Source organism: Cricetulus griseus, chromosome 6 (genome assembly GCF_003668045.3).
Source record: "Cricetulus griseus strain 17A/GY chromosome 6, alternate assembly CriGri-PICRH-1.0, whole genome shotgun sequence".
NCBI classification, from domain to species: domain Eukaryota; kingdom Metazoa; phylum Chordata; class Mammalia; order Rodentia; family Cricetidae; genus Cricetulus; species Cricetulus griseus.
The window spans coordinates 23,301,149-23,319,650 of record NC_048599.1 but is presented as its reverse complement, the minus strand read 5'-3'; the positions used below and the strand labels follow the sequence as shown (position 1 = coordinate 23,319,650).

The following is an 18,502-nucleotide window of genomic DNA, read 5'->3' as shown; positions in this document are numbered from 1 at the left end:
TTACTGAGCTACGTGCCTGGTTATGCCTTCTTTTCTCCTGCGGTGCTAGACTGAGCTCAGGGCTTTGTGCAAATCAAGTAAGGGGTTATACCCCTGAGTTATACCCTCAACCCTGAGTATATTGTTAAGTGAGTCTAATTTGAAATTATCTCAGGCCCATGAAAATGTTGTAAATATAGTACAGAGAAGAGGAGCATGGTGGCTCACACATGTAATCCCCCCATTTGTGAGGCTGAGGATGGAGGGTCACTGTGAGTTTGAGACTACCCTGGGCTACCCAGTTAGTTCAAAGTCAGCCTGGGCTACAGGTTTGTTCAAGGCCGATATGGGACACAGAGTGAAATTCTGTCTCAACAACAACAGTTAGTAGGTAGAATTTCCGTAACTGTCTCTTATGTGGGGGAACGTGATGAAGCAACGCCGGATAGGACAGGAGGTGGTACAGGCATTAAAGGAGTGTTGCTTTAGAGTTTCTCAACAGGCGCGCGCGCGCACACACACACACACACACACACACACACACACACACACACACACACACACACACACACACACACACACACACACACACACACACACACACACCATATATATATACTCCCTGTTCATCTGCTTTCTTCAGTTTGCCAGGTACTGGTATTGCAAGCAGCTGTCACTACACTCAAGTCACTGTTTTTTGAGACAGGGTTTCTCTGTGTAACGGCCTCAGCTATCCTAGAACTTGGTTGGTAGACCAGGCTGGCCTCCAACTCAGAGATCCGCCTACCTCTGCCTCTTGGGATTAAAATGCTAGGATTAAAGGTGTGTGCCACCATGCCTAGCCCAAATTAATTAATTTTGAGACAGGGTTCCTTGTATCCTAGATTGGCCTGGAATTTGCTGGATAGGTGAGGACATCTTCAACTCCTGATCCTCCTGTCTCCACTTCCAGAGTGCTGGGATTGTAGGCCACCAAACTTGGTGTATTCAGGGTTGGGGGCTGGAGCTAAGGCTTTGTACAAAGCAGCCAGGCCTTCTGTCAGCTGAGCTAGATCTTCTGCCACCCTTAATAATTAATTTTAGACAGGGTCTTACTCTGCAGTCCAGGTAGTCCTTAAACTCACAGCAGTCCTCCTGCCTTAGCCTCTGAGTGCTGGAATTATAGGCTTGACCCATTACACCTTGCTCTTTGGTTGTATTCTTATTATTTGTTGTTTTCAGTTGTAAGCTTGAGTGGGGTCATTCACATGTATGTAGTAGCAGCTTGCCATTGTCACCTAACAGTATATGTTGAGGTCAAACAGGTTAGTAAATGCTGACCTACCTCATTCTTTGCCCTTTACTTTGTCTTTCTTTTTTTGGATGGAGTCTTGTGTGGCCCAGCCTGGCAGCCTGGCTTTGAGCTCACTTTGTACATGAGGATGGACTCCCAATCCTGCTGCCTCTAACTCTGAGGTGCTAGCATTACAGGCCTGTACCACTGTGCCTAGGACACACACACACGCACGCACGCACGCACGCACGCACGCACGCACACTTTGTACTGCCGAGGATGGAACTACAGCCTCACATATGCTATGCAAGTGCTCTACTCATCCTGATTTATTCTATTTAATGGTTGGTTAGGATTACACAATACAGGCCTGGGCTGTAGCTCATTTGGTGGAATGCTTGCTTAGCTTGGAGGAAGCCTGGGCTCAAAACTCAGCACCACATAACCCAGATATGGGAGTACACAGCTGCAATTCCAAGCACAAGGATCAGAAGTTCATGACCAGTTGGCCAGTCTGGCATACATGAGATTATGTCTCATAAAGAAAAAGTTACATCTGACATGGTGGTTCACCCCTTTAATACCCAGTGTTTGAGAAGCAGAGGCAGGAGGATATCTGTGAGTTTCAAGCCAGCCTGGTCTCATAGTGAGCTCCAAGACAGCTAAGGTAACATAGTAAGACTGTCTTTGAGGGAGGGAGGGAGGGAGGGAGGGAGGGAGGGAGGGAGGGGTAGATAATGCAGATTTGCCATAATTTCGTTTTGTTTTGTTTTGTTTTGAGACAGCATTTCTCTGTGGCTTTGGAGACTGTCCCAGAACTGTCTCTTGTAGACCATGCTGGTCTCCACTCACAGAGATCCACCTGCCTCTGTCTCCCATATTTGGCCACATTTGCCATAATTTAACTGATAAATTCATGGACATTGTAATTTATTATTATGACATTTTAATTTTAACATTTGACTAGTATTGTGAATTAAAAGCTCTTTGGGTCACTCTTGGATTGTTTTTCATTGCTTCAGAGTAGAGAAAGTTGTTTTTTTACAGACCTGTAAATACTGTGTTATGGCATTATTGCACAGAACATGTCAGAAAATATGAATGCCCTGTTAGATCCTGGTGCTGAGGCAGCACCAAACAATGAGAAGTGACTCCTTCCCTGTGTCTAGAGAAGTGACAGGTGATAGAATCCAGCAGCAGATGCTGAGTGCCAGGGTGAGGTACAGTACGTAGTCACTGTGCCAGCAGTAGATGGCATGTGCTCCCTGCCAGAGGGGGCCATCTGGAACCCTTCTCACACCGTGAGTGAGCTGGGCCTAGATGGAAGTGAAGACTTGGCTGAGCCAGGGATGATGGCAGGGAGAGGAGGCACAGCATGTGAGTAGGGAGAGCATGAAGCCGTCATCAGGGCCAGGTGGTGCTGGCTAAGGTGGGAACTGAAGCTTGTTGTGGAACAATGATTTTAAAAAACAATATAGTGCTGAGGACACAGAATTAGGCCATTTTTAGCGTTATGAGTGTCATCTACCTGAGGTTTTGAGATATTGGCAATGGGCATACAAAAAGAGTTTAAAGTAGGTCTAGCTTTTTTATTAAATTTTTTGTGTGTGGGAGGGTGTTTTGCCTGTGTCTGTCTTTGCACCACCGCCACATGTGAGCTTTACAAAGCCAGCCGCCTTCCCGAGTTAGGCCCAAATGAATACACAGAAACTTGTATTAAGTTCAAAGCTGCTTGGCCAATGACTAGGATTCTCATCTGTTAGCTCAATTATCATAAACCTATATATTTTATAAGACTTATCTTATTGGACACCTTATTGGCGTCCCTACTTGCTGGTGGATCACATTGTGCCGCTGGAGCAGGAGCGGAGGGGAAAAGAGGGACACTTCCTATTTCTCCTTCTTTAAATATGAGTCTCCTTGCTATGTCACTTCCTACCTGGATCACCACTTCTCTACTACATTTACCAGAATCCTCTTTGACTCCTAGTACTGCCATTAGCCAAGTAGAACTTTATCAAACAATCAATAAGACAAACATACACAAAAGTACTTCCCCCATCAGAGAGCCTTCCTGAAAATAGAGTTACAGACTGTTGTGAGGAACCACTTGGGTGCCGAGAATTGAACCCAGATCCTTTGAAAGAAAGCAACCAGTGCTTTTAACTGCTGAGCCTTTGATCTAGCCCCTAAAGTGGGCTTTTACAGTGAACAAATTGGGTTCAACCCCCTAGCACTGCAGCAGCAGCACAAAACAATAAAAATGCTAATCTAGGCTGGACTCTGGAATGCAGCCTTTAATCCCAGCACTTCAGAAGCAGAGTCAGGCAGATCTCTGAGACCAACCTGGTCTACAAGAGCTAGTTCTAGGACAGGCTTCAAAGCTACACAGAGAAACCCTGTCTTGAAAAACCAAAACCAAACAAACAAAAGCTAACCTAGTTTAAAAGCTCTTTCAGAAGTATGAAGTAGTATATATTTATTTTAATAGGAAAAATATAAATCATTACCCAGGTATGTATAATTTATAACGTACTAGCCTCTGAGGAGATGAATGCTGCCAATAGCCAGAAGGCCCTGGCTTTCTCCCCATTGGACACAGGTGAAAACACAGACCTGCCAAACCCTTGATTGCTCTGCATGCAGAAAGGAATCCATATGCACGCATGTAAATACACATACATGTATGCCTGATTTCTCTATTACAGGTCTATAGGAAATAAGAAGCCTCCATCCCACTCTGCATTTTCTATTACAGTGTAATAGTATGACTGCAAACACAGAGGCTTTGTACATTTTTATTTTCTCATAATCCATATGGTTGACTCAGCCAGGGGTTATCTAGGATTGGGCTCCCATCTGAAAACTTTCAGGGGAAGACCCCAGTCTTCGGCTACTTGAAGATGGTGACTGGGGCATTTTACTGGCACTTCCGGGTCCTTTGTGCTGAAGGCTGTTGTGAGGGCTTCCCTTCTTTTGTTGACTTGGGTAAAGAATGTATAGGTTTGCACAGTAAGAATTACAAAGTTCTCGCTGGGCATATTGAGCAGGCCTATAATCCCATGACTTGCAACAGGGAGGCAGGAAGTCTAGAGTTTGTAGGTACAATAGCCTACATAGCAAGAACTTTTCCCCCTCCAAAAACCAAAATTGATGAAAAAAAATTACCAAGGTCTTAGACTAAAACAATCGGGTGGAATTCATTAGGGGTAATTGTAATTTACCATATAGTTTTTTGAGGATATTTGTCACTTTTATAGGCAAGAAACTAAAGAACCCGACTGACTCAGGCAGCTTACATGTGTGGCTAATAAAGGGCTGAGCTGTTGTGACTATGCAGTGAAGATGCAGGGTGGCGGGGGAGGGGAATGACACACTTCTCTCTTCTGCTTATTCAGGTCAATTCCAGAAAAGCTGCTCATAAGTACAAAATAATCCTGTAGAGTAATACTAGCCCATATTTATTGTGCACTCAAATCTCAGGCAGCCCTCTGAAAGACTCTTGACATATAATTTATTCAATTCTCATAACTCAGTGATAGGTTGCCTTTATTATCTCCACTCTGCACACGAGGCAAAGGAAGTAAGTTGGGGATCCAGGATTTGAACAGACCATCCAACTGTGAAGCCTGCATATGGCTTCATAGCCACTTTGCTTATGCAGTTGGTAGTGTGTGTATAAGTGTGCAGTTGACCCTGAACATACAGAGTCAGGAGGTGATTCACAACTGACTGGCCTTGAACTCCATGTATAGCTTAGGATAGTTTTGGATTTCTAGTTATCCTGCCTTTAACTCCTGAGTGCAAAGGTAACCAATGTGTACCACCTCAGATTGTACAGTGCCGGAAGTGAAAGCATTCAAGGCAAGCGCTCTACCAACCAAGTTACCACACAAGCCCCTTGTTTTGTTTTGTTTTGTTTTGTTGTTTGTTGTTGTTTTGGTTTTTTTGTTGTGGTTGTTTTGTTTTGTTTTTTCGAGACAGGGTTTCTCTGTGGCTTTGGAGGCTGTCCTGGAACTAGCTCTTATAGACCAGGTTGGTCTCGAACTCACAGAGATCCACCTGCCTCTGCCTCCCAAGTGCTGGGATTAAACACATGCGCCACCACCGTCCTGCCAAGCCTATTGTTTTATTGTATGTTGCTTTTTGAGGCAAGGTCTCACTATGTAGTGTAGCCCAGACTGATCTGGGACTTACTATCTTCCCAGGCTGCCTCACACTCCCAGTCCTTTACCTTAGCCTCGTAGTGCTAGGATTACTGGCATATTCTACCATACTTAGCTGGGGTCACATTTTTTACTAATGAGAATGACGATTCTTCATGGAACTAGCCTACAGTGCACATGTGCGAGTGTGTGTGTGTGTTTATGTGTGTTTGTCTGTCTGTCTGTCCACGATAGTGTGTATGCATGAATGTGCTTGCTGATGTAACTGCAGTACCCACAGAGGTTGGACAAGGACATTAGATTCCCAGAAACTAGAGTTACAGATGGTTTCACACCAAAGCCCAAGCCTAACATGGATGTTGGGATTTGAACCTGGATCCTCTGCAAGAGCAGTTCGTGCTCTTTACCACTGAGCCATCTCTCCAGCCCATAGATTTTATTTAATTCAAAGATGTTACTGTTTTGGCATTCAGCTTTTCCATTACAAACAAGAGGATCCCAACTTAGGGCTTCAAACAAGATTCAAGAATGTTGGGGTTCATCATGCCTGTACTTGACCTCTTGTCACCCGTAGACTATTGCTGTCAGGCTTTGATGCCCTTTGACCTTAAGTCTGTTCATGCAGTTTTAGAGTTGTCTGAGATGGTTGTTGAAAGATTATGAAAGGGGCTTATTAAGTTGAGCCATACAAACTAGCCGATATTTAACCTTTAGAAATCGACAGTAGTACGTGCTACTCTCCCAGAGGACCAGGCTTAACTCCCAGAACTCAAAAGGAGTCTCACAACTGACTTAACTACAGTTCCAGGGGACCCAACACTCTTCTGGTCTCCACAGGCCCCAGGCTTGCATGCAGTACATAAACATACATGCAAACAAAACAGTCATAAATAAAACAAAATTTAATAATAATAAAAACCTACATAAATGGTTCAATCTAATAGATCCAAGAGGAGAAAACTCCAGAGAACCTGGCGTGTATAGGTGTGTGTTTGTGCATGAGAACATACTTCTGAGGGAAGAAGTCTTTTTTGATTGTTCTGATTGAACACTGGGTCTCACTGTATAGTCCAGGCTAGCCTCTTGCTCGCAGAGATCCACCTGTCTCTGTTCACAAAAGGCTGGTTTTGCTGGGGTCTTTTTTTTTTTTTTTCCTTTTAAACATAGAATTTTAGTGCCAGATATGGTGGCTCATATCTGAAATACAGCATTCTGAAGGGTGCTAGCCACGAGGTCAGAGCCAGCCTGGGTTACACAGTGAGATTAGAGGCTTGAGTTTTGGATTCCTCCCATTGATACCTTTTCTGGAGTTCTATATCTGAACAGCATATTTCCCAACTCACTTCATTACCTTCCCTCTTACCTGTTACTATTTTAGATCTTCTTTGTTTCTTAGCATGGGCATAAACTGTTCTGAAGGCCTTCTGATTTGACATGTGTTCATGCTGTAGGTTTTTTGTTAAAGTTCATCCTATAACAGCGTTCACCAGATCTCCAACCCAGTTTTGAAGTGAAGATTTTTGAAATGTAGTGTCTAACTTAGATTGAGTTTAAGATTTAAACATTTTTTTTCTTTTGATGGTACTTGCAAAAATAATCATGATATTTACCAGAGATTTAGCATGTGACTTAATAGAAAGTATGTCATTGCATTAAGGGAAAATTTATGTCTCCCAAGAAAATTCCCTTAAAGATATTCTGTAGAGATGGAGTATAAAAGATAATTACTCCTATTGGGTTGAGGGCACTGTGAAGGGAGATTTTTTTTTTAAGATTTTATTTATTTATTATGTATACAACATTCTGCTTCCATGTATATCTGCACACCAGAAGAGGACACCAGATCTCATAACGGATGGCTGTGAGCCACCATGTGGTTGCTGGGAATTGAACTCAGGACCTTTGGAAGAGCAGTCAGTGATCTTAACCTCTGAGCCATCTCTCCAGCCCCATGAAGGGAGATCTTTAATGAACAATATCTTTCCCTTCTCCCTCCCTCCCTCCCTCCTCCCTCCCTTCCCTCTCTCCTTTTACGAAAATATTTATGTATTTTAAGTGTTTGGCTGTTGCTCCTGCATTTTTATCTGTGTATCATATGCATGCGGGGTACAAGGGGACCAGAAGAGGGTGTTGAATCCCCCGGGACTGGAGTTTACAGATGTTTGTGAGCTACCATGCGGGTGCTGGGAATTGCACTGGGCCTTCTGCAAGTGTATTTCAGGCTGGCCTTGAACTTGAGACTGTCTTGCTTCTACCTCACGAGTACTCAAATAACAGGTGTCCACTCCTAACACCCAGCTGTGCCTCAGAACTGAGTTTCTGAGGCATATGAAGACCCTGTGACAGCTTTCCTCCATCATGGTACATTGCAGACTGTTATCCTCTGCTTATTTGAATATAGGAGGCTCAAAGTTGAAATTTACTCATTGAGTCCTGGGTTCTCATGCGCTTGCTCTCTTTCTCTCTCTCTCTCTCTCTCTCTCTCTCTCTCTCTCTCTCTCTCTCTCTCTCTCTCTCTCTCTTGGTTTTTTGAGACAGAGTTTCTCTGTGGCTTTGGAGGCTGTCCTGGCACTAGCTCTTGTAGATCAGGCTGGTCCTCTGCATCTGCCTCCCAAGTGCTGGGATAAAAGGTGTGCGCCACCACTGCCCAGCTCTCATGCTCTCTTATTCACCTGCTTGGTTGCTTTGTGTGTTTGTTTGCAGTATTTAGGTTGTTTAAAATCAGTGCATGGAGCTGGGCATTGGTGGCTCACGCCTTTAATTTCAGCACTCAGGAGGCAGAGGCATGTGGATTTCTGTGAGTTCGAGGCCAGCCTGGTCTCTAGAGCGAGTGCCAGGATAGGCTCCAAAACTACACAGAGAATCCCTGTCTTGGAAAAAGAAAAAAAAGAAAAAAATCAGTGCATGGTAACATTTCAAAGCTCTGTACAAATACTATTGTAAAACCCCCTTGGTTTCATAAGAGACCTCTGGCTCTGTCCACACAGACTGGCAAAGAATGGTGGTGAATTTAAATCTAGTCTAGCACACAAGTCACTCTAGCATTTCCCCCAGTTCTGCCCAAGGTCTGTGAAACCCTGAGGACCAAGGCTGTGTCAGTCTCCTCTCTTTCTAACACTGAATCAAGGTTGTTTCCTGGAAGTTGGATCCCTTCTCTCCAAACAGTGTTTTGGGAGGTAGCAGTGCGTTTTGATGTCTTGGGCAGGGTTTGCCTGCCACTGCCCCTTTTTGTGCCTGTGTGCTGATGCACATTCCGTAATAGCCAGCCGATCCAGGACTCTTCACTTTTTTTTTGTTGTTTTTTTTTTGTTGTTTTTTTTTTTTTTTTTTACAGTTCCAAATACTTTGAAGAAAACAGATGACTTTGTGACATTGAATGTGCCAGCTGTGGATCTAGACCACAAGTTTCGATGCAAGGTTGTGGACTGTTTGAAATTTTTCCGAAAAGCTAAACTGCTGCACTATCATATGAAGTATTTTCATGGAATGGAGAAGTCACCAGAGCCAGAGGAGAGCCCAGGGAAGAGGCATGTGCAGACTCGGGGCTCTGTAGTGCCTGACAAGGCTGGCCAGGAGAGCCTGACCAGGAAGCGGGTCTCTGCCAGCTCCCCAAGTGAGTGTCTTGGTTCTGTGGAGGGCTCTGGCATTTCTAAGATGGAAAGTTGCCTTAGGTTGATGGTCCAGTTGAGGAAGTGGTTCTTGGGAGTTACATTGTGGAACTGAAGCCCTCCTGGAGGAAGCAGGAAGCTCTGCCTCTCTCTGTTCATGTGACATTGAGGGAATTGATGTGAAGGCTGAGGCACTCCCAAGTGGGAACCATCAAGCAAAGGAGCTCTGAGATCAGCAAAAGTTGGTCCCAGGGCAGATGGGTGCCACCATGCTACCCCACAAATCCATATCCCATTCCTGTCAGGACAAAAGTTCAAAAGACTTAAAAGTGAGTGTGAGTCTGTTTGTTGCTGGGTACAGATGTGAACCCTCTAACCCTTCACTGAACCACAAGATGCTTTCTAAAAGTACTCAGTACAGAATCCACAATGCACTGTGCAGCCACCACCAAGTCTCCCTTCCTACCTCGGCAGAGGACACTCCCCCCCCACCCCCCTTTGAGGTTTCTTCTAAAATTGAAAGAAACTGTGTTTCCAAGAGTATTTCAGAATTATTATAAATTTGCAATAAATTGCATTGTTTTTAGACAGTCTCATTTATGCCAGACTGTTCTTTAAGTATTGAGAATGATTTTGAACTCCAAATCCCTTAGTCTCTGCTTCCAGAGTGCTAAGACTACAGAACTGCACCACCATGACCCAGCAGATTTCCAATAAACTCTACAGTCTTCTAAGGTTATTTATTTACATCTGAATTTGTAGTATCAGCACAGGTTTTATTTATTTATTTTGGTTAGATCTCTGTTACTGAAGTGTAGGTATTGAGCTAGGAGGACAGGTTAGTGGGTAAAACACGCACTGTGTATGTGAGAACTACAGTTTGGGTCCCAAGCACCCATGTAAAAGCCAGGTGCGGTGGGGTGGGGCTGGAATCTCAGAGCTGGGGGTGTGGGGAGGAGGAGACATTGATCTCAGAGGCTCACTGGCCAACCAGCCTGGCCAGATGCTATCAAAGGGTAAGATAGTGATTGAAAACATTCAGCATCAGTATCTGGTGTCCATACACACATGCAAGGGTGAGCACACCTGTACAGTCTTATACATATACCATATCTCGCGCACACACACACACACACACACACACACACACACACACATCTCCAATATTAAATGCAATATGGAATTTTTGAGGCACCTGCTAGTGTCTCCAGGGGAGTGTAAGAAGACACTTTGTGGAATAATGGGGTAGGAGCATGGGGTCTAAGATCTCTGGCCCAGTGAGAAGGCATTCTTTAGTTGTGCTAGGAAGACATAATGCATCAGGATTAGGGTTGATCATTTGTGTTGTGTTACTCACCAGGAATGTGAACCACATGCGCAGTTTACTATTTTTTTTTAAATTATTTGGGTTTTATTTTATGTATGCTGGTATTTTACCTGCATGTTTATCTGTGTGAAGATGTCAGATCCGCTGACCTAGAGTTGCAAACAGTTGTGAGCTGCCATGTGGGTGCTGGGAATTGAACCTGGGCACTATGGAAGAACAGCCAGTGCTCTTAACCACTGAGCTATCTCTCCAGTCCACAGTTTTCTATTATTGAGTAGTCACATTTTAAAAATATGAAAAGAAAGAATGCTTTTTGTTTTGTTTTGTTTTGTTTCCGAGACAGGGTTTCTCTGTGTAGCTTTGGAGCCTATCCTGGCACTCGCTCTGGAGACCAGGCTGGCCACAAATTCACAGAGATCCCCCTGCCTCTGCCTCCTGAGTGCTGGGATTAAAGGCATGCGCCACCAACCCTGGCCAGAAAGAATGCTTTTAATAGTATATTTAGTATATCCAAAATAGCCTGTGGCACCTTGTGACAATGTGGTCAGTGGCAGAGCATGTGTACAACTATAACGTCATAAAATTATGTTGTCTGTGACATTGCAGCCATTGGAGTTTGTGCACATTCTGTGTTGTTTGGACATTGAAATTAACTAAGGATGAGTTTCTCAGAACATATCCTGTGTAGTGGACATATGACTTAACCATTTAGTGTGTCATCAACATAAAAATCATGACTTCTGCCGGGTGGTGGTGGCGCACTTGGGAGGCAGAGGCAGGTGGATCTCTGGGAGTTCGAGACCAGCCTGGTCTACAAGAGCTAGTTCCAGGACAGCCTCCAAAGCCATAGAGAAACCCTGTCTCAAGAAAAAAAAAACAAAACAAAAAACAAAAACACCTCCCAAAATCCTGACTTCTCGGGGGCTGGAGAGATGGCTCAGTGGTTAAGAGCACTGACTGTTCTTCCAGAGTGCCCAGGTTCAATTCCCAGCACCCACATGGCAGCTCACAACCACCTTGAATGAGACCTGGTGCCCTCTGCTGGCATGCAGGCAGAAGGCTGTATACATAATAAATAAACAAAATCTTTAAAAAAAAAAAAAGTCATGACTTATCTAGTTTATATATTTTTCATAGAAGTCAGTCTTTAAAACCCATCTTGGGTTTTCTATGTAGGAAACATAAATCAGTACAAAGCAGCTGTATATGTCTAGTGCCCAGTAGCTATGAATGGGTGGGAGTGGTGTTCAGTTTGTTGGCCTCTGTAGCTCTCTGTCCTTCAGCTGGCTGTACTTGGTGAGACTAAAGGTGAATCGCTTTCTCTTCCATTCCATAGTGTTCTTTCTAGGTTAAACCTCCGTGTAGGAGGCTGGGAACATGACTCCGTTATAGAAAAGGCACCTACTTTCAAGCCTGCTGGCAGGAGTCCTGCCCCAGGGACAAGTGCAGAGATGCTGTGCAGAGACTCTGGGGACACAATGTCTACTCATATAGCAAGGATAAATGAAAGGGAGAGGTCTGTGGTACTGGGTAGGAGAGGGGCCATATTGAGCATTTAGATCATGTCCATTTGTAGTTCCCATTTTGGGAACAGTGCTCACAGTTCGTATCCCAAGACTTATACTAGATAGAGTGTGGTTTATTTTTTTCTATAACAACTTTTTTTTCCTGACAATTTTATTATTATTATTATTATTATTATTATTATTATTATTATTATTATTGAGACAAAGTCTCATTACGTAGCTCTGGCTAGCCTGGAACTTGCTAGGTAGACCAGTTGGTTTTGAACTCATGAGATCCACCTGCCTCTTCCTCCTGAGCATCAGTGCACTTTCCTATCAAGGGCCAGATAATACTGTCATCTTTGAGGGCCCTGAAGTCTGTCCTCAGTCCTCAGCTTGGCAGCTGAGACAAGAAAGCAGCTGTAGACATATGGTAAATAAGTGATGCACATTTCACGTCTCCAAAGGTCCCACCAGCTCCCACTCTGTATCTCCTGGGCGGCAGGGACCCTCCCGGGCAGGACCAGGTCAGGGATTGTGTTAGTTTTTTGCCTTGTACATACTTGATTACTAAGAACAAGACCTCATAAATGTAAATAAACATTAAAGTAATAATTCTTGAATGTGTTTAATTCTAGCTGCAAAGGAGAAGGAAAAGAATAAAGAAAAGAAATTCAAAGAGCTTGTGAGAGTGAAGCCAAAGAAGAAGAAGAAAAAGAAAAAGAAAACCAAGCCTGGTAATTTTCCCTGGAGGGCTTGCCCACCTAGGAATGACTAGCAGGCTCAGCATGGGCCTTGGAAGAGGGTGTGGGTTGAGGCAGAACACTCACCCGACTCTTGAAGACATTGAGCTTATTATTATTGCATGTGCACTTACGATGTGTGCAAGTGAAGGTGTCCACATTCTACAGTGCATGTGCCTCAGGGAACATGTGGAGGTCAGAGGGCAATTTCAGGAACTAATTCTCTCCTCCCACTTTGGGTCCAAGGATTGAACTTAGGTCATCAGACTTGTGCAGCAAATTTCTTTTCCCTCTGAGCCATCTTGCCGACCCCTCACTCAGATCTCAGAAGGTTTGACTAGCCTCCCCACTTGTTGCGTTGGCTGTGTGCCCTGTCGTGGGGAAGTATATGGATGTGCACAGGAATAGCTTTTTACATAATAACTTTTTCTCTTGAGTTTTTTGAGACATGGACTTACTCTTTAGCTCAGGCTAGCCTAGACCTCACCGTGTAGCTCAGGTTGCTCTCAAACTCTCAATCCTTCGAGCTCCAGCCTCCCAAGCACTGAGATTACAGGTGTGCATAATCTTCATAGTTTACTTGATTAACTGTTAAACACCTAACTCTCTAGAAAAGCTTCAATTCTTGAAAAGCGTGTTTCAATCTCAACAACAGTGTTTAAAAAAAATCTCTTCTGGCACTTGGGAGGCAGAGGCAGGCAAATCTGAGTTCCAGGCCAGCAAGGGCTACACAGAGAAACCCTGTCTCCAAGAAACAAATAAGTCTCTGTTTGACCTTGGGAGGTAAAGCGATGCCGTGTTTTATTCTCGGTACCCCTTTGACTTAACAAAAACCATTTTACCAGAAAAGAAGGGCAAGGGGGAGGAGGAAGTAACTACCCTTCGCCCCTCTCTGTAGTGCTGCCCCAGGCCTTGGAGCTCTCTGAACTGCAGACTGCTTGCTATTGGGTTGCTTCTGGGATGTCTGATGGTACCTTGGGTTGCTGTTCTTGTAGAATGTCCCTGCAGTGAAGACATCAGTGACACCTCCCAGGAACCTTCTCCACCCAAAGCATTTGCTGTCACCAGGTGTGGGTCCTCACACAAGCCTGGAGTCCATATGAGCCCGCAGCTCCATGTTTCAGATAATGGAAACCATAAAGGGAAGCTGAAAGCATGTGGTAAGAGCTCACTCTCACCTGATCCATCACCTGCTAGAAAGTGTGTGGCATCTGACCAGTGGGTGTGGCGTAGAGTAAGGAATCAGTGACTGTAAGTAGTCAGGCCCTGGGGTCTAGCCTTATCCCTGCTAGAAAGTGTGTGACATCTGACCAATGGGTGTGGTGTGGAGTGAGGACTCTGTGACTGTAAGTAATTGGGCACTGGGGTCTAGCCTTATCCCTGCTAGAAAGTGTGTAGCATCTGACCAGTGGGTGTGGTGTAGAGTGAGGGCTTTGTGACTGTAAGTAGTCTGGCACTGGGGTCTAGCCTTATCCCTGCAGTTGGCCCTGCCTCTTGCCCTATGATGCACAGAACCTCAAAGGTGACTGTGGACAGAGATGGCTATAAGCCAGGTCCTGTCTGCCTGGGGACAGCTAGGGAGCATTTTCGAGTCCTTAGGGTGATGGTGTGTGTGGCTCACAAGAAGTCAATCTTCTGACGGCTACAGGGGTTCTGGGAGCCCCTTCGTGGTCCCTTAATGAAATGAGGTCATGTCGTTCCGCCCTTGGCAGACAGCATGCATCATTTGAGCTGTTCTAGTAACAAGCCCTGAGAGCAGTGTCCTTTTCCAGGCCATGGAAGTCCCTGGAGGAGTGGCTGAGACAGTGTAATGTTCAGAAATGTCATCTGTGAGTTTAGAGCACTGACTGTTGCCCCCCTCCCTTTCCTTCCAGAGGAGGATAATTTGAGCGAGTCCTCTTCCGAGAGCTTTCTTTGGAGTGATGACGAATTTGGTCCAGATGTGGATGTGACCACCAACCCAGATGAGGACCTTGATGCTGACGACCGCTATGACTTTGAGGTGGTCCGTTGCATCTGTGAAGTCCAAGAGGAAAATGACTTCATGATTCAGGCAAGTAGAGCTCTCAGAACACAGGTTAGGAGAGGACAAACTGATCATCCGAGAGTATGTGAGGCCCGCAGTGAGCTGTGTCAGCCACCCCCAGTGTGCACCATTCCCAGCAGCAGACCAAGTTTGCATTTTAGTCCAGCTTTCTGAGAATTCTAGGCTGCTGTAAACAGAATGAGAAAGGAGTCATTGAGGCTAAAGAGGACAACCTTGCCTGTGTCCCACAGTGAGGAGTTGGGTGGGCAACAGGAACTTGGACTGGAGTGGCAATTCAGTCTTCTTTATGGACAGTCTTCTCTTTGACATAAATTTCCCCTGTGGTTTTATAATTTATCTGCCACTGTTACTTGGTGTTACTTGAGAGGTGTGTGTGTCTGTGTCTGTCTGTCTGTCTGTGTCAGCGGCAGCAGGTGTTACAATAAAAGGACTGGCAGCCCACCATGCATTAATACGCTCCATTAGGAAGAATGGGCCCAGCCCCCTTGGTTTGCTTTGTTTTTATGTAGATGGCATCAGATTTTGAAATTGACTCGATTTAAAGTACATAGTTGAATTTATATGTTTTATCCTTTTAGTTGATGGGCTTTTATGTGGAGTCTTTGTCTTAGTTATTTTCTTTTGTTATGATAAAATATTCTGACAAAAGCAACCTATGGGGGAAATTACTTTAGCTCATAGTTCTAGAGGGGTAGATAGGATACAGTATGACATGGTGGCAGGAACATAAAGCCAGCCCATCATCCTGCATCAGCAGTCAGAAGCGTGGAACTAATTAACACCTCTGCCTGCATGCTGTGCTGGGCTTCCTTTCTCTGTTCTTACAAAGGTTAACATCCCCTGCGTAGGGAATGGTGCCACCTATGGTGAGAAGGTCTTCCACTCAACCTACCCAAGAGAACCCGAAATAAACAGACCCAGAAACTAACCTGATCTAGACAATCCCTTGTGGAGAAACTCTTCACAGGTGATTCTAGATTCAAGCTGGTAAAACTACCCACAGTCTCACTCTGACCATTTATCCTCAACCTTGCTGTATTCTGTCTCTGCTTCTAAATACTTAGATAAAATTCTGAGATTATAGTCACATGCTACCGTGTGTCTCTGCTTCCTAAGTATAGTTTGTGGTTTCTTCTAGAACTTCAGCTAGAACTTTGCATATTTCATTTTTTAAGAACCTTATGCCTGTTTTAGCTGGGCTGTGGTGGCACACATTTTTAATCCCAGTACTAGGGAGGCAGAGGCTGGTGGATCTCTGTGAGTTTGAGGCCAGTCTGGTCTACAAATCGAGTTCCAGGACAGCCAGGGCTACACAGAGAAGCCCTGTCTTGAAAGAAGAAGAAAAAAAGAAAAAGGAAAAAAAAAAAACTTATGCATGCTTTATCCTTTTGCAGTTTATTTTGATGTGAAATGAGGACTGTGGCTTCACAGTTGATTGGCAGTAGAAGCTGAGAGGTGCTAGTGGCAGCAGTCAGTCTTCAGTCGGTACTATTTAGTTAATCTACATTTTGGTTTTGCGACAGATTCTAAAGTATCCCAGGCTGGCTTTGGTCTCACTATATAATTGAGGCTGGCCTCATGCTACACTACACCTCACAATCTAAATGTTCTTTGTGTGTGTGGCCTGTACCAGAGCTGGTAGCCTCATGTGGGCACTTCAGATATAGCTCTTAGGACTAAAGAACTAAGAACTTTTTTAACTAAACCTCCATGTGGTTAGTGGTGGGTAGAAGTCGGTACTGAATGCTCCCTCCCTTTCCTCTTACCCTCACTCTCAGTAAATGGGCCATGCTTCTGGGGGCTTTCTGCATTCTAAGTTTTGTTGCTTCTTTAATCTTCACAGTGTGAAGAATGCCAGTGCTGGCAGCACGGGATCTGCATGGGATTACTGGAAGAAAATGTGCCCGAAAAATATACCTGTTATGTCTGCCAAGACCCTCCAGGTAGAGATCTCTGAAGCTGGGGTGTGAGCAGTATGTAACCTCCTCATAGCACAGCAGCTTGTGAGACACCCTGTCTGTGCTCTTAATGAACTTCTTTGCTGATGGCTAGGTGGTCAGCTCTCCTCAACCCAATAGTGAGGGAGTGTGTATGTAGGTGCTTACCTAGCAGAAGGCTTGACCTTGGTCTAGAACATTTCTTGAAATGTACTGAAAAAAGACATGATATTGTAAATGCTAAGCACAACGTGGTATAGCAGTCTAGAGCATCTGCAGGTCTGGCTGGGACTATCTATCCACAGTGTTGAATGCTCCATGAATTAGCCCATCATTCTTGCTCAGGGCCTTGCTGGTTTTTTGTTCCAGTTTCAGCACTGAAGCACTTTCCTTGAGAAATGTGAGGGTCGGCGTGTAACTCTGTTCTTGGCATTTCAGGATGCTGGAGGGTATACCTGCCCACACTGCATCACTGCCCCTGGGAGGGGAGACATGCTCTGGGGAGGAAGAGCCAAGGGATGTTGTATACACTTGTCAGCACTCTGGCCAGTGTCTTGCTCAATTCCTTAGCAGGATCAGTTAGTTTCCTGGCTAACAGGGGTTGTCCATGACACTTGGCTGTCCCTTCCACCATGCCCTGTTTGTTTAAGAGTTTTTATATTGACTGAAGAGTGAATGAATCTCCTTGCAAAGTGCTGTCTCCTGAGCTTTTGGAGCAGGAAGTACTGTTTTATGTCCTTTCTAATGTAATGAGCAGGGCCCCTGGAGCTGTCTGCGTCATCTGTGATGTAACAGATGGGAAGCAGGGGTCCAGAGAAGGCAAGGAGCCCTGCCACCTGTCTAGTTAGGGCCAGGTGGCACTTTTGGAAAGGGGCTTGGAGCCTTCCATTCACTGGATAAGTCCATTTGAGCACTTTGCCAGGCTCTGGGACTGCAGCCATCAATAAGATGGTTCCATTTCTTATGACTTAATAGGATTGGAACAGAAAACATAAGACTGTGTGTACAGCTGAAGCTAGGAGAGGCAGTGATGAGGGAGTAACAGGGGTCCCCGAGAGGCTCTTTTGATGCTGGATGGTGGTAAAAAGGGGAGATGGGGAGCACAGTCCTGGAGAGGCCTAGGTGAATGGCACTTCAGACAGAGGTGCACTAGCAGAAAGGTCAGGCCAAGATAAGGATTTTGTGTGTGTGTTCCTAAAACTCAGAAAAACCATAGGGTAGAATGAGGAGAGCAGAAAGGTACAGTTCTTTGGCTTTAGTAGTTAGTTAGGAATTTGGATTTCCTTCTGTGAGCCGTCGAAAGTTGTGAAAGGTTCCAAGTGGAGGAGGGAAGAATATGACTAACATGTAAGAGAAAAATCCAGCTGACCATGGGGTTTGCATCTCTATCCCAGCTTTTTGCATCTCTATACCAGCCTTTTGCTCCTGCCCCCCCCCCTTTTTTTTTTCTTTTTGAGATAGGGTTTCTCTGGAATTTGCTCTGTAGACCAGGCTGGCCTTGAACTCACAAAGATCCACTTGTCTCTGCCTCCCTAGTGATGGGATTAAAGATGTGCACCATCACCACCCAACTAGGCTTTTGTTTTTTTGTTTAGTTTTGTTTTCTTTTTTGGACCACCAACCAGCTCCCAAATCATGACATGGAGATCTCTTACTAGTTTTGAATGATTAGCCTAGTTTAGGCAGGCTTCTGGCTAGCTCTTTTAACTTAAATTAACCTATTTGTCTCTATTTACCTTTTGCCTCAGGACTTTTTACTTTTCTTTGTTTCCTTTTCTTTCTTTTTGTATAACTTACTTTCACTGCTTCTCCTGACTGGCTGGCTGGGACTGCCTGGCTCCTGGCTGTTTCCCTTGTCCCCTCCTCCTTGCATTCCTCCTCAAGCCTAAATTTCTCCTACTTATTCTTGCTCCCTAC

At 44.7% G+C, this 18,502-nt stretch overlaps 1 protein-coding gene across 8 annotated transcripts in view; it reads left to right on the top strand.

The window, feature by feature from the left end:
• Positions 1–18,502, top strand: part of Phf20 (PHD finger protein 20) — a 102,141-nt gene that overhangs the window by 73,409 nt on the left and 10,230 nt on the right. For 7 of the 8 annotated variants that reach the window (XM_027421324.2, XM_027421320.2, XM_035446496.1 and 4 more), the window contains 5 exons: positions 8,753–9,031; positions 12,497–12,595; positions 13,597–13,761; positions 14,476–14,654; positions 16,492–16,591. In XM_027421324.2, the coding sequence (XP_027277125.1) occupies positions 8,753–9,031; positions 12,497–12,595; positions 13,597–13,761; positions 14,476–14,654; positions 16,492–16,591 (822 nt within the window). The remainder of the gene's footprint in view (positions 1–8,752; positions 9,032–12,496; positions 12,596–13,596; positions 13,762–14,475; positions 14,655–16,491; positions 16,592–18,502) is intronic. The other variant, XM_027421322.2, reaches the window with a different exon arrangement.